Source organism: Ranitomeya variabilis, chromosome 2, assembly GCF_051348905.1.
Source record: "Ranitomeya variabilis isolate aRanVar5 chromosome 2, aRanVar5.hap1, whole genome shotgun sequence".
NCBI lineage: Eukaryota > Metazoa > Chordata > Amphibia > Anura > Dendrobatidae > Ranitomeya > Ranitomeya variabilis.
In genome coordinates, this window is record NC_135233.1 from 368,201,094 (window position 1) to 368,216,368 (window position 15,275).

The 15,275-nt window shown below is 46.7% G+C and overlaps 2 protein-coding genes across 2 annotated transcripts in view; one reads left to right on the forward strand and one right to left on the reverse strand.

Moving 5' to 3' along the window:
- LOC143806012 (adenosine deaminase domain-containing protein 2-like) overlaps nucleotides 1-4,874 on the reverse strand; it is a 64,388-nt gene extending 59,514 nt beyond the window's left edge. The window contains exon 1 of the mRNA XM_077285898.1: nucleotides 4,720-4,874. The gene's annotated coding sequence lies outside the window, so the exon portion shown is untranslated. The remainder of the gene's footprint in view (nucleotides 1-4,719) is intronic.
- A 4,260-nt stretch (nucleotides 4,875-9,134) lies between these two features.
- Nucleotides 9,135-11,550, forward strand: LOC143806010 (uncharacterized). The gene is made up of 3 exons (XM_077285895.1): nucleotides 9,135-9,421; nucleotides 9,576-9,738; nucleotides 10,508-11,550. The coding sequence occupies exons 1-3, from the start codon at nucleotides 9,325-9,327 to the stop codon at nucleotides 11,526-11,528; spliced, it is 1,281 nt and encodes a 426-aa protein (XP_077142010.1). The 5' UTR covers nucleotides 9,135-9,324; the 3' UTR covers nucleotides 11,529-11,550.
- The last annotated feature ends 3,725 nt before the right edge of the window (nucleotides 11,551-15,275 follow it).

Here is a 15,275-nt window from a genome sequence, read left to right on the forward strand (position 1 = left end):
CCTCGGTTCATCGGCCCGTACAAGATATTGGAGATTCTTAACCCTGTGTCCTTCCGTTTGGACCTCCCTGCATCTTTTTCTATTCATAATGTTTTTCATCGGTCATTGTTGCGCAGGTATGAGGTACCGGTTGTGCCTTCCGTTGAGCCTCCTGCTCCGGTGTTGGTTGAGGGCGAGTTGGAGTACGTGGTGGAAAAAATATTGGACTCCCGTGTTTCCAGACGGAAACTCCAGTATCTGGTCAAATGGAAGGGATACGGTCAGGAGGATAATTCTTGGGTGACTGCCTCTGATGTTCATGCCTCCGATCTGGTCCGTGCCTTTCATAGGGCTCATCCTGATCGCCCTGGTGGTTCTGGTGAGGGTTCGGTGCCCCCTCCTTGAGGGGGGGGTACTGTTGTGAAATTGGATTTTGGGCTCCCCCGGTGGCCACTGGTGGAATTGAACTGGTGTGCATCATTCCCTCTGTTCACCTGCTTCCATCAGGATGTGGGAGTCGCTATTTAACCTTGCTCCTCTGTCACTTCCATGCCGGTCAACATTGTAATCAGAAGCCTTTCTGTGCATGTTCCTGCTGCTAGACAACTCCCAGATAAGTTGGACTTTAGTCCTCGTTTGTTTTTGCATTTTGTTCCAGTTCACAGCTGTAGTTTCGTTTCTGTGTCTGGAAAGCTCTTGTGATCTGAAATTGCCACTCTGATGTTATGAGTTAATACTAGAGTCTTAAAGTAATTTCAGGATGGTATTTTGATAGGGTTTTCAGCTGACCATGAAAGTGCCCTTTCTGTCTTCCTGCTATCTAGTAAGCGGACCTCAATTTTGCTAAACCTATTTTCATACTACGTTTGTCATTTCATCTAAAATCACCGCCAATATATGTGGGGGCCTCTGTCTGCCTATCGGGGAAATTTCTCTAGAGGTGAGCCAGGACTATATTTTCCTCTGCCAGGATTAGTTAGTCCTCCGGCCGGCGCTGGGCGTCTAGGGATAAAAAACGTAGGCAACGCTACCCGGCTACTGTTAGTTGTGCGGCAGGTTTAGTTCATGGTCAGTTTAGTTTCCATCCTTCCAAGAGCTAGTACTTATGTTTGCTGGGCTATGTTCTCTTGCCATTGAGAACCATAACAGGACCGGACCCCATAACGGAGCACTGGGGGGGCGATCGGTGGGGTGGGGGGGGGTCACTTCAGGTTTTCCAGCCATGGCCGATGGTATTGCAGCATCGGCCATGGCTGGATTGTAATATTTCACCAGTTTTTTAGGTGAAATATTACAAATCGCTCTGATTGGCAGTTTCACTTTCAACAGCCAATCAGAGCGATCGTAGCCACGGGGGGGTGAATCCACCCCCCCCTGGGCTGAAGTACCACTCCCCCTCTCCCTGCAGATCGGGTAAAATAGGAGTTAACCCCTTCACCCGATTTGCAGGGACGCCACATAGGCGTCATGGGTCGGGAAGGATCTGCGATTATTTTCTCATGCCGAATCGGCATGCAAGAACAATCGCAGCATGATGCGATTGGCACCGAGACTCGGCCGAGTGTCGGCTCACTCGCACCCATATAAGTCTATGGGTGCGAGTGACACAATGCACAGCAGTCGGATATCATCTGAGTGTGGTGCAATATACGCCGACGCCGGCAATTGAGGAGATGGAGAAATTAGTTTCTCCGCCTCCTCCCCAGCTTTGCTCCGATCCTCTCTGTGCAAAAGGCTCGGAGCACAGCAGCCTGACACTCGGCTCCTGCTTACAGCAGAGCAGGAGCCGAAGGTCATTAGCATGCTCTCGCATCGGATGTCATACGCTAGTACGACCCCGGCCTAAGATCAGAGGCCTGGTGCCCTCAACTTCTTTGGCCATCCAGACACTCCATAGTACAGTGTCATCACACGCTGTTAGGCATTGTTGGCCATTTTTTTCTGCCGGGTAACCAGGGACGCCACCGGCCGGGGCGCCCCTGGCTCTGCGCGGATTCACCTTTATCCCCACTGCGACGGAGCTCCGTTCCAAACCACGACAGCTGATCATTATCTGCAGGAACGGACAGGGCTTCACGGCATCTAACCGGGACGAAGCGACAGCAGGGTAGGATATATGCCATAGAGACTGTATTGAATCTCCTACCTGCTGCCTTGTATTGTATCCCTCTTTTTCACAAGTACTCCCACCTGTGCCTTTCATTGCCTCCCTCCTTTCCACAATTATTATTCATTGTGTATTTGTGAAGACGTACACTGGGCATTATACCATCAGAGAGTGACTATAAATGCAATATTTCATTTTAAATTAGGATATTGCAATTGATTTTTTCCTGTGTCTTTTGTTTAGAAGCGGTGGAATAAGCACCCAGCACTTTTAAGCACTCAGCATGGTAATGCTGCACTTTGTTTTAGTGTGAACCACCTTTTATTAGTTATCCATTTCATGCTAATTAGTAATCATCATATGGATTAGCGCAACAAACTATATCTTTTATTTTTAGTAGTTTTGGCTTAATCCTTGCATTTTGCACTCAGAATCCTAAGTTTCTCTGCTGTTTTGTATCCTATTCCTGCTTTTCCTATATCATTGATGGCGCTAATGTTATTGTCTGATTTTTTACTTTTTTCTTCGGGTCGGTGTGATTACAGTGATACCAAATTTATATCAGGTTTTTGTGTTTGGCTGCTGTCACATACTAAAAGAAGGTTTTTTTTAAAAAAACTACCGTAGTTATTACATCGCCTTATTTTAGGAGCTATAATTTTTCCATATTTCAGCCGACAGAGTCCTGTTATGGCTTGTTTTTTTTGCAGGACGAGTTACCGTTTTCGGCACATGACATTTTTTTAGGCTCGCTTTCTACTCTGATTTATGAGAGGCAGAATAAACAAAGAACAGCAATTCAGGATTTTTTTTTTATGCTGTTCAGCTTGTGGTAAAATTGATAAGGCATCTTTATTATTTGGGTCAGTACAATTACAGCGATACCACATTTATATAATTTTATGATGTTTTGGTGGTTTTTTTTACACAATGCATCTCCATATAGTTTAATGCACCATCATAGTCCTCCATATAGTATAATGCACCATAATAGTCCTCTATATAGTTTAATGGACCTCCATAGTCACCCCCACAGGGCCGTAACAACATGGAAAGAGGGCCCCATCGAATAGTCAAAGCCCTAATTAGCATAAGAAAAGCGGAGGTTATAGATGATTTTTTAAAGCATTTATTAAACTGAATTACATTATACAGGGCTGGTCAGGGAGGGAGTTTAGTCACACATAGCTGAATTCTGCTGGATTGGAGGGCAAGGGGGACCTGACAGGTTCCTTTTAAGGCCTCTTTCACACTTCTGTCTTTTAGCTGCCGTAAAAATCCGTTGATTTTTGAAAAAACGGGATCCAGCAAATGTTTCTGCTGGATCCTGTTTTTTCCCATAGACTTGTATTAGCGACGGATTGTGACAGATGGCCATCCGTTTCATCCGTCGTGCACTGGATCCTTCGGAAAATCGCTGTCCGTCGGGCGGAGAAAACGTTCAGAGGAATGTTTTTTCTGCACGTCGGAAAATCGCTCAGTGACGGGTCCTGCGCTGCCCGTCGTCGGCTATGATGGAAGGCTATGGACGCAGGATCCGTCTCTGACTGTGAAAAGCAGGAATCCAGCGACGGGTTCCGTCTTTTGAAACTGAGCATGCGTGGAAGAATTTCCAGTCAGGGAAATTCTCTCTCTCACTCTTTCTCTCTTTTTACTATTGATGCTGCCTATGCAGCATCAATAGTAACAAGATATAATGTTAAAAAAAAAAAATCGCAATATTCTCACCTTCCGGAGTCCCGCGCAGCGTTACCGATGCTCCCGGCAGCTGGCTTTCCCAGTAATGCATTGCGAAATGACCCGATAACATTGCGGTCCGCACGTTATCAGAGGTCATTGCACGCAAGGCATTACTCGGAAAGCCAGCTGCCGGGAGCATCGCAAGCATTGGTAACGCTGCGCGGGATGCCGGAAGGTGAGAATATTGCGATCTTTTCTTTTTTTTAACCTGGCTTTTGTTGTGTATGCGTTTTCGCAGAGGAAAACCGCTGCGAAGACGCATGCACAACAGGTGCACATAGCCTCGACGGGTCCGTCAGAAAAACGGGCCCAGTGCACCCGTTTTTTACAATCTGCATAGGATCCGTCATTTCAACATTTTGACGAATCCTGTGCAGATTGTAAAAATGGAAGTGTGAAAGAAGCCAGACGCAGGATTTTGCAGTGAGATCAATGAGTCTTTGAAAAATTGTGCAGTTGATCATTTAAATGTTTTTTTCATCGAAAACGTGCGGAACGTATGTAGTGTATTCCCTTCCAAAACTCTGCTTGCTTCATGCTGGAAAAAAAGAACGCTGCAAAAACGCTACGTGTGAATGGATCGCCCCCACGTTAGGGCAATGGGGTACTCGGCACCGGGTCCTTCGGTTCGGGGGATGTCACGATGGCTTGACCCGGTCCGTGGCCCTTGGAGGGGTGTCCAATAAAAGTGAATATTTGTATAATGTTCGTGACGCCACCCGTGGTATTTGGCCAGGATGCTTAGGGGTCCGCTGGGGTGATGTTATGGCAGCTAAATGGTATACCTTCCCACAGGTGAAGTGTATCCCCAGGGCTTCCCAGAGTGTAGATGGTGATGGTGGATGATGTGAGGCGCAGTGAATAACGAGGACACAAGGTTGCAGTCTCTTTACCTTTTACTGAAGGCTTCAGTGTCCACAGTCCAGGGCACCGGATCACAGGGTAGGCAGAGTCCGGCCGGTCTGAAGGCAAATCCAGAGGCTCCTTATCCAGGTGGAATTCAATAGCCTTCCTATGCGCACAGTAACACAGTAGGTTCCCACTTGCATAAGCTCTAATAAGATCCTCACTGTTATTACTCTTCTCACTGTTCCTCGTGGTCGGAGAGAACAAAACCCGTATGACTGATGACCTGAGGCTTGTTTATAGGGACCCTAGAGACGCCCCGACCCCCACAAGTTGCCACCGTGTCTTCCTAGGTATTAAGGTCAGGCAGCCAACTTGGAATTGACTGTCCTGCCAGTCTCTGAAGCAAGGCGTAGAGCACTTTACTCCCTCGGTGTTCTGGCCACCGGATCGCGCACCAGAAGTATGTCGCTTCTCTCGGCCACTATCCTCTCTGGTATCCACTTGTTGCTATGCCTTCATTTCTCACTCACTGCAATACACTTCCTTTCAATGTCTCTTGGATGCTGCCGCACGTGGGGCAGGCGCAGCTCCGTGGACCCTCGTTCTCTGCAGACCGCAGTCTGGATCTGGCTGGAACCCACTCCAGCCAGCTTCTGCCAAACTCCGTTGGACTCTGTGTGTGCAAAGCCCAGTCAGCTTCTGTCTAACTTCCTAACCAACCCACCAGTTTTACCTAACTGTGAGGCGTGGCCTAGTAGATAGAACCTTTGCTCCCCCTGGTGGACTGGAGTGTGAAGCGTGTTGTGTGTGGTTGTGATACCTGGACAGAAGATCTCCTTTATTGCCTTCAGACGTAATATCACTCCCCCTGGTGGAAGAATAACATTATTGCAATGACCAGGACTCTGGGGCGCTGCATGAACGTCCTCTTAGGTTGTAGCTATGTGGTGACGAGCGTCATGTGATTATTTTGAAATAAAATGAGCAAATTTCAGAAAAGTCGCGACTTGTATTGGTGCGTCCGTCAGGTGAGTTGCGTCTGCTCGGCTGCCATGTTTAGGACGCCGTCTGGGACATTGTAGGTGACACTGGTGACTTCTCAGTCCTCAGTAACCCTGTAATATGAGAGCAGTCACCATTATACAGAATTTCCCCTAAAATTAACCCCTTCACAACATCCACTGTACATGTACGTCGTAAGACTGAAGCGGGTGAGCTGCCCCATGTTCGGCAGGTGATGGCTGTGTGTTACAGCCAGGACCTCCCTCTAACAATCCCGGGTGGAGCGGTGCTCCGCATGCGATTGTTAACCTGTTAAATGCCGCTGTCATACTCTTAACAGCAACATTTAACATGCACCGTCATGGGGGCGCATCATTCCATATGGCCAATGGCGCGGCCATGACGTGATTGTGGGTTGCCGATGGGTTGCATTGACAGCCAGGGATAAATTGAAGATCTTCGTCCCTGTCATTACAGAGCTCCAATAAAACTCAGCCTGTGGCCCGGCTTCAAAGGAAGCAATGAGTTCTGCTAAATACAGCGATGCTATGGCATCGCTGCGTCTTTCACAAGCAATCAGATGATCGCAGCTTAACCCCTTTCTGTCCTCGGACGGAATAGTACGTCCGAGGACAGAAACCCCGCTTTGATGCGGGCTCCGGCGGTGAGCCCGCATCAAAGCCAGGACATGTCAGCTGTTTTGTACAGCTGACATGTGCCCGCAATAGCAGCGGGTGGAATCGCGATTCACCCACCGCTATTAACTAGTTAAATGCCGCTGTCAAACGGCATTTAACTAGCGCTTTCGGCCATCGGCATGACAAACAGAGGTCTCCTGAAGACCTCTATGGTTGTTGATGCTAGATTGCTGTGAGCGCCACCCTGTGGTCGGCGCTCATAGTAATGCTGTAAGGCTACGTTCACATTTGCGTTGTGCGCCGCTGCGTCGTCGCCGCACCAAAACGCATGCGGCGTGCGGCCCTATATTTAACATTGGGGCCGCATGGCGCCGCATGTACATGCGTTGTCATGCGTTTTGGTGCGTTGTACGCCGCATGCGGCGTTAGGGCGCACCTGTCAGGGCGCGGCAAACGCAACATGTTGCATTTTTTGGGCGGCGCAGACTTTGTAAAAAACGCATGCGTCGTGTTTGCGTCGTGTTTGCGTCGTCAATGCGGCTTTTTCCCCATTGACTTGCATTGACAACGCAGACGACGCAAGTACTTGCGTCGTGGTGCGTTGTACGACGCATGCGTTTTCCACTAAAAAATGCAAAACATTGTCTAGACTTTGTCTAGACAAAAAAAACCCACTATATATAGAGAGAAAAAAAGGGGTTTGGCATTGTCTTTCACAAGGCTATCAGACAAGACAAGTCACTGAGGAGAAACCTGCTTTAAAAACCTGTAAGTATATATTTCTCTTTGCATATTTTTTATTCTGTGTTTTATTTATTGATTTTGATTTAATTTGTGCAATGTTTGGTCTGTGCTATTGTACGGTTATGGCACTGTGGGTTGTATTGAAAAATTGTTTTTTTTAATCTGGTTTTGATGTACTTCTGGCGCTATATGATGGCGTTTATTGTCTTCGGCCTTGCTTGGTTTTGGGTTGTTCTGGTGTCATGCGGTTGTTCAATGTCTTTAAATTTGGCAGATTTTTATGTGAAATTTCTGGTGCATGTTTTTCTGGTTTCTATTGTTGGGGGTATCCGTATGGCATTTTCTTGGCTCATGTCTTGCTGTGTTTTATTATGCTGTGGGCATTTTTTTTTCTTTCCTTGAGTGTCTTTTCTTGCTGGTGGGGGGGGCTACATTTATGATGTTTCATTTGTATTGTATTGTTCTGGGCTGCTATGCCATTCTATTTTCAATTGTATTTTCCCTTTTTTTGGGGGGGTTTTAACTATGATGGTTTTACGTCGTTTTCCGTATGGCTTCCGTATGTATCTCCTTTCTTGAATGTTTCCATTGACAAGTGTGTAGTATGGCCTTTATATTAATTTTATTTTTTAGTTGGGGGCCTTTTTTTAAAAATTTATTGTTTTTTCTTTTCTATTTCACTATGTTTTATCTTTTGGGTTGCTGTATATTGTAACAGCGGTTGTCCCGTAATGTTTATTGCTTATTATCTAGAATGGTATTTATCGCCTTTTTCTGATGTATTTCGGTGGATGTCACCAGATGGTGTTGTTTTGGATCATGTCTTGTTGTAATTGTAAATTATGGCGTTCATTAGTTTGCTATTTCATTGTGCCTTTTTTTTTCAGTATTTTTTTTTTGGATAATTTTGTAGCTTTAGAAAATTTTACATAGGTGTCTATTTTTGCTTAATTTTGTTTGGGTCTATTCTTGTATTGTTTCTTCGATTGTATTCTCTTGCAATGTATGGCGTTGTGGTGTCGCTTTTTGAGTTTGCATTGTACTATCAGTCAACAGTCAATTGTGTTTTTTTAATGTTTTGGGCCTATTTTATTGTCTGTGGCATTGGATGTGATTTTTTGCTCATTTTTTCATTGCAGAACAAACTTGCAAGAATGCCAAGTTCTTCGGAGCATAGCCAATCGGCGCGGGGGAGTGCGGTGAGTAATTATGTCCAGTTGCTTACTATTAGCTGCCATTTGTAGCATTGACAATAATTTTTGTATACAATTTTTCCAGGCTTCTTCAAGTGAGGGGGAAGGCAGTCAGCGGGAGCAGAGAGATCGGGGCCAAGATGTGGCGTCAGGCCGGCGAGTGAGTATTTTTTTTTTTTTTATCTTTTTTATTGCAGTAGCATCCTGCTGTGAGGAACATTACATTTGAGGAGCATCCTGCTTTCACTAGGGATGTTTAGTAAAGCTTAGGCCCCCGTCACACATAGCGAGATCGCTGTTGAGTCACAAGTTTTGTGACGCAACAGCGACCTCAGTAGCGATCTCGCTATGTGTGACCCGTACCAGCGATCAGGCCCCTGCTGTGAGATAGCTGGTCGTGTTGGAATGGCCTGGGCCGTTTTTTGGTAGTTGAGGTCCCGCTGACATCGCTGAAGTGGTGTGTGTGACACCGATCCAGCGATGTCTTCCCTGGTAACCATGATAAACATCGGGTTACTAAGCGCGGCCCTGCACTTAGTAACCCGATGTTTACCCTGGTTACCCGGGTGCTGCAGGGGGATTTCGGCATCATTGAAGACAGTTTCAACGATGCCGAAGTCGTTCCCCTGATCGTTGGTCGCTGGAGAGAGCGGTCTGTGTGACAGCTCCCCAGCGACCACACAACGACTTACCAACGATCACGGCCAGGCAGTATCGCTGGTCGTGATGGTTGTTAAATCACTATGTGAGACGGGGCCTTTATACATTATAGATTTTCAGGGCAGCAAGTATTGGGGGAAGGTAAAATAAAGTTGAACTCCCTGCACACAAACATTCCAAAACACAGGTGTAGAAAACATCAATATACATACATCAAATGGCAAAGGATAGGGCAGAGGTACCTATCATGCCAGGTGCTGGTGGTTGTTAATATTTGCATATTTATAACCTATTTGTTTTCTAATTTTTCTAGGTTTCACAACGGGCCCAAGGAGAGAGTGTAGATGTGGACCTCCTTATTTCAAGCATCCAGGAGCGTGGCCCGTTGTGGGACAGCCGTGACCCCCGGCACATGGACCAGGTGGTGATAAGGCGTTTGTGGGCAGAGGTGGCAAACTCGCTGTGGGATGGCTTTGACAGTGCCTCAGCGAAGGACAAAGGCACCTTTAGTGAGTATTGCTGAGACGCTGCTATGACCCATCTTGCTAGGATAAACACAACCGTGTGTGATGCGATCAACGCCTACACTTTGCATCGCACACGGTTGTTTTATCCTTTTACAATGCTAAATATGTAACAATTTTTTTGTCTTTACATTAACAGTGAAAAAGTTGAGGACCAGATGGCGATCCATAAAGGACCGTTTCAATAAGGGGATTCGTGCTGAGGAGGAGCAATCTCGGAGCGGTGCTGCTGCTTCCAAGTCTGTGGCCTACAAGTACAACAGGGCCCTCCAGTTCCTAAGACCGGTCCTTACCCGCCGACAGTAAGTATTTTTGCCACATACCATATTGCACAGCCACATTGTACATTGCCCAGACACATAGCATATTGCACAGCCACATAGTACATTGCCCAGCCACGTACATTGTGCATCCACATAGTAGATTTCCAGGCCACTATATCGCAGCCACATAGTACACGTTCTAGCCACGTATCCACATAGTATATTTCCAAAGGAACATAGTATATTGGCCATCCATGTAGTCATCGTAGCATTTTGGCCATCCTTTTACCCTTGTGGAATGGTATATAGCCCATTAGTAATTTTTTGGGTTAGGCGTGAGTCATTGTAGTCCATGACAGGTTACGTTCTGAGTCAGGGTAGTTCTGATTGCAGGAATAATGATGACGTCTGGATCACATGATCCTAACGTCATGGTCATTCCTGCGATCAGATCAGCAAAGTCTTTTTTTTTTCGTTTTTGGTTTTTTAAATTTTATTCTTGACTTTAAATTTTATACTATTTTTGTGACATAGGCATTATCTAGATTTTTTTTTTTAGATGACAGGGGTATGCATTGCCTTTGCCAACTTGAATGAACAGTCATTTTCTGCCGTCGGTATGTCCATGATTGTTATCGTGAGCCCTAATGCTCAGCTGGCGATAACAATCAGCAATTTATTATAGGCCACACAGACTGAGAGACAGGGGATTGTAATGTTTTGATGTGTCATGTAATTTTTTTGACAGGAGTTGGCGTATGTGATAGGTTATTAATTGAAGACTAATTTTTTCATTATCTTTTCACAGGACACACAGCAGCACCCTCCAGCGAGCTCCCCCCTGTGAAGCGGAACTTCATGGATCGCCATCTGAGCCGTCACAGCCATCCCACAGCGACAGCAGGCTTGCACCACCATCATCTGGAGAACCGGCTGCCGGTACGTCAGGTTTTCCCCTGCCCGAGGCCTCTGGCGCACCTTCGTTCGGGTATTCCCGACAGCGCCAGCGGGCCTCGGACAGGTCAGTCATGCCTGAATTTTTGCACTTGGGCACGGTGTTCCAGAACGGTTTCAAGGCGTTGAGAGATGAAATGTCCAGTATGGGACGGCGCCTTGAAATCCTGGAAGCCGAGCTCTCAAATCTGGCAAAACATTTCTTCAGCACACTTGCTAAAGGCATGGTGGAAAACCTTACGCCGGAACTCCAGATTTCGGTGATGCAGGACTGCAACAATTCTTACGTGAGGGCTCTGCAGCAGTCTCGGGTCGCGCAGTCAGCGACACTGCCCGTAGTGCCGTCGCTGGCTAGCGTGACTCCGACTACTGCTGCAGAGTCACTCCAGCCCCCCCACCCTGGTCCAAGTGCCGGGCGACGCCACCACAGGCACCATACCAGTGTGCGGCCCACTCCTGCTCCTGCCAGGCCCTCATCCTCCCGTAGGAGTGCTTCTGGGGGAGATGCCGCAGAAGGCAGGAAAAGGAAAAAAAAATATAAGAGGAGGCACACAGACACACACACAGAGGCACAGGTTCTGGCTGCTCCAGGACACACACCATCTCGTCGTGGCTCTAGCCACAGCAGGAGCAGCCAGGGCCAACCAAGCCAAAAACGTAGGCGGCTTGTGTTGCCTCCTCCCTCCTCTACTGACGAGGCGGTCTCCCTAGTGTACCCTGCGGGGGGTTTGGACCTGCCATCAAGCTTACTAGAGTATGGCGGCTCCTCCTCCTCCTCCTCCTCTACCACTCCCACTCCCAGGTCCAGAACTAGAAGCTACCGGTCACCGGTGGTAGCGGATGTTGATCCCCCCTCGGCTGTTGAAACCCCATAATTTTATTTTCCCTTTTTTTCTGTTTCCCCTCAATAAAAATTTAATTTTTTGTATACAATATTTGGTCTTCTTTTCAAGTACACTGCTCGGTAATTCACTCCGTGCGTCGTTTATTTGTGCTTCAAACACCTCATATATGCAATGTCAGACAGTATTTTTGGATTTTTTAATTTGACCGTTTCTTTGGGTGTCTTTCATTGCTGTATGAGGTGTTTCCAAACACTAAAGTGTATGAGTTGTTTTCAAAGAAAAAGGGTATGTGTCCACGCTCAGGATTGCATCCGGATTTGGTCCGGATTTTAATTAAATATTTGTAGCCAAAACCAGGCGTGGGTAATAAATACAGCAGTGGAGCATATGTTTCTATTCTACTTTTCCTAATTGTTCCACTCCTGGTTTTGGCTTACAAATATTGATGAAAAAACCTGAGCAATTCAGGATGCAATCCTGAACGTGGACACATACTGTAAAGGTACCTTCACACTTAACAATGCTGCAGCAAAACAGACAACGATGCAATTCACTGCAGCATCGCTATTTGGGAGCTGGAGAGCGGTCTGTGTGACCGCTCTCCAGCGACCAACGATGCCGAGGTCCCCGGGTAACCATGTTAAACATCGGGTTGCTAAGCGCAGGGCGCACTTCCGATGTTTACCCTGGTTACCAGTGTAAAATGCAAAAAAAAAAAATATTCACAATCGCATCCCCCGGCGTCAGCTTCCCTGCACTGACTGAGTGACGTCCCTCACAGCAACGCTGTGCTGTGCATTCACTTTACGGCCGGCGCTCACTCAGTGCAGGAAGTGGACGCCAGGGGACGCGAAGATGAGTATATTTATTTTTATTTTTTAGTTTACAATTAACACTGGTAACCACGGTAAACATCGGGTTACTAAGCGCGACCATGCGCTTGGTAACCCGTTGTTTACCCTGGTTACCAGTGTAAAACATCGCTGGTATCGTTGATTTTGCTGTCAAACACAACGATACACGGCGATCTGACAAACAAATAAATATGGTATGGTATAAATTTTGTCTTGGAAGCATGGTAGAAAACGTAAGAAAATTTTTTTATTAAAACACAACATTTTAAAAACAAAGGTTTCCAAGTTTTTTAGATAAGGCACATTTACATTGGTGAACTATTTTTAGCATAGTCACACCAGAATACAGTCCAACAGTTTATTACACCATTGAATCTTGCCATGACAGACGGCCAACATCTGACACAAAATAGCCCGCAAAACGGTCCCTCATCTGCGCAATTTCAACACTTGTCCTCAGAGGATGATCATGGAAATTGGGCAATGGGTTGGCTATGGTTTCATCCAGATCAACGTTCAGTCTCTCTTTGGCCAGAATAAAATTGTGGAGAACCACACACGCCTTCACCACCTCATCCACTGTCTCAGTTTTCAGATTAATGGCGGATCCTAATATCCGCCATTTAGAGACAAGGATGCCAAAGGCGCACTCCACAGTCCTTCTGGCCCTGGACAGTCTGTAATTGAACACCCTTTTCGTGTGGTCCAAGCCCCGACTTGAGTAGGGTTTCAATAGGTTGGCAGACATTTGGAATGCCTCATCCCCAACCACAACAAATGGCATCGCAGGGCCTTCGGTGTGGGGAAGAGGTCGTGGCTGGGGGAAATTGAAATTGTTGCCATATAATTTTTGGCCCATATCAGACTCTTTGAATGTGCGCGAGTCATTTGACCGGCCAAAAGCACCAATGTCGACTGCCAGAAAACGGCAGTCCGCACCGGCAATTGCCATCAGCACAGTGGAAAAATATTTCTTGTAGTTATAGAAAAGGGATCCACTTTTCCCTGGCTTGGTAATACGAATGTGCTTGCCATCCACCGCGCCAATACAGTTTGGAAACGAACACACTTCCTCAAATTTCTCGGCGTTGGCCAACCAGATATCGCTTGTAGGGACGGGTAAAAATTCTTCCCGGAGGTTATCCCACAAAGCGCGGCAGGTCTCAGCAATAATTCCGGAGAGAGTGGAGACTCCAATCCGGAACTGAAATTGAAGGGATCGCAAGGTCTCTCCGGTAGCCAGGAAACTGCCAAGAAGATAAAGAAATTACATTAGTACATTGCAATTTATAAGGGTATGTCTCCACTGTCCGGAGACGCGGCGCTATCGTTGCAGCGGCGAAGCCGGTCGGCGATAAGCCCCGCCCCCTTCCTGGGACGCGATGGTGCCGGATGTGTACAGTACACATCCGGGATCATCGCACCCCTCGCCATAGGGCCCTGTGATATACCTTGCGGGGACGCTGCGTCCCCGCAAGGTGTACGGACATGCTGTGTTCTGAAAAGACGCGCAGCATGTCCGGAGTCGCAGGGCCTCCGCGTGCGGGTTTCCACGCATAGTGGAGACGGGATTTCATAAAATCCCCTCCACTATGCTGGAACATCTGGACGCTGCTTGTTTGACGCTGCAGCGTCAAACAAGCAGCGTTTACTGACCGTAGAAACACAGCCTAAAAGTACATTGACCATACCACCCCCAACAAAAATTAAGAAAAAAAAAAAAAAAAAAGGGAAGATGTGAACGTAGCCGAACATATCTCAAGTCATTCAAACAGCTACGTACCGTAGAGTCACCAGCAGCCGCTCCTCTGCGGATATAGCTCTCCGGAGCTGAGTATCCTGCCTGCTGATGGCTCCTTCCACCCGACGCAGAAGATACCGGAAGCTCTCCTGAGACATCCTGGTGTACTCGAAATACTTCTCCAGGTTGTCATTGAGTTCGCCAAACAAGCTATGGTATGCTCCACGGCTCTCCCGGACTTCCAAGATAGGGTGTATCCAAAATCTGCGATGAATCCATCTCCGTTTTTCTCTTTCTCTTTGATGAGCACAGGCGACAGCATAGGCATGAGCCAAGGCTAAATCCATCTCCATATCCATGACGATACTGTCCATGGGACGCTCCATCATGAATACCAGCAAATGGGAGGAATTCATGTCTGCCATGGTATATATACACAATTACATAAACACCAACCCTCTTCTAGCCATTGGTGGCCCTTATCTATTGTGTAGACACTTTTTTTTGTGGGTGGGATGAAGAATGACTCACTGCACAAAAAACGCATGCGGCGCAAAACGCAGCGTTGTGTATGCGTTTTGCTGCGTTTTTGTTTGCGTTGTGCGTTGCGGCGACGACGCAGCGGCGCACAACGCAAATGTGAACGTAGCCTAATTCAGCTACATACAAGCGATCTGAGCATCACTCCTATGTAGCAGAGCCGAACAGGCTCTGCTAGCTTCTAGTCTCCCATGGAGCCTATTGAAGCATGGCAAAAGTAAAAAAAAATATTTTAAAAAATATGAAAAAAATAAAAAAAATAAAAGTTCAAATCACCCCCCTTTCACAATAAAATAAAAAAAATGAAACCTACACATATTTGGTATCGCCGCTTTCAGAATCGCTAAAAAAAAGGATTAACCTGATCACTAAACGGTGTAGCGAGAAAAAAATAAAAAAAGCCAGAATTACGTTTTATTGATCGCCACGACATTGCATTAAAATGCAATAACAGGCGATCACAAGAACTTATCTGCACCAAAATGGTATCATTAAAGGGAACCTGTCACCCCAAAATTTGCCTATAAGCTGCGGCCACCGGCATCAGGGGCTTATCTACAACATTCTGTAATGCTGTAGATAAGCCCCCGATGTAACCTGTTGAGGGCAGAGTAAAGTGCTGCAGTGCGCAGGCGTCGGGAA

Coding starts and splice junctions, on each gene's coding strand:
- LOC143806010 (XM_077285895.1), top strand. CDS start 9,325: ATGGACCAGGTGGTGATAAGGCGTTTGTGGGCAGAGGTGGCAAACTCG. Junction 9,422..9,575: donor GAAGGACAAAGGCACCTTTA/GTGAGTATTGCT, acceptor TTACATTAACAG/TGAAAAAGTTGAGGACCAGA. Junction 9,739..10,507: donor CCGGTCCTTACCCGCCGACA/GTAAGTATTTTT, acceptor ATCTTTTCACAG/GACACACAGCAGCACCCTCC.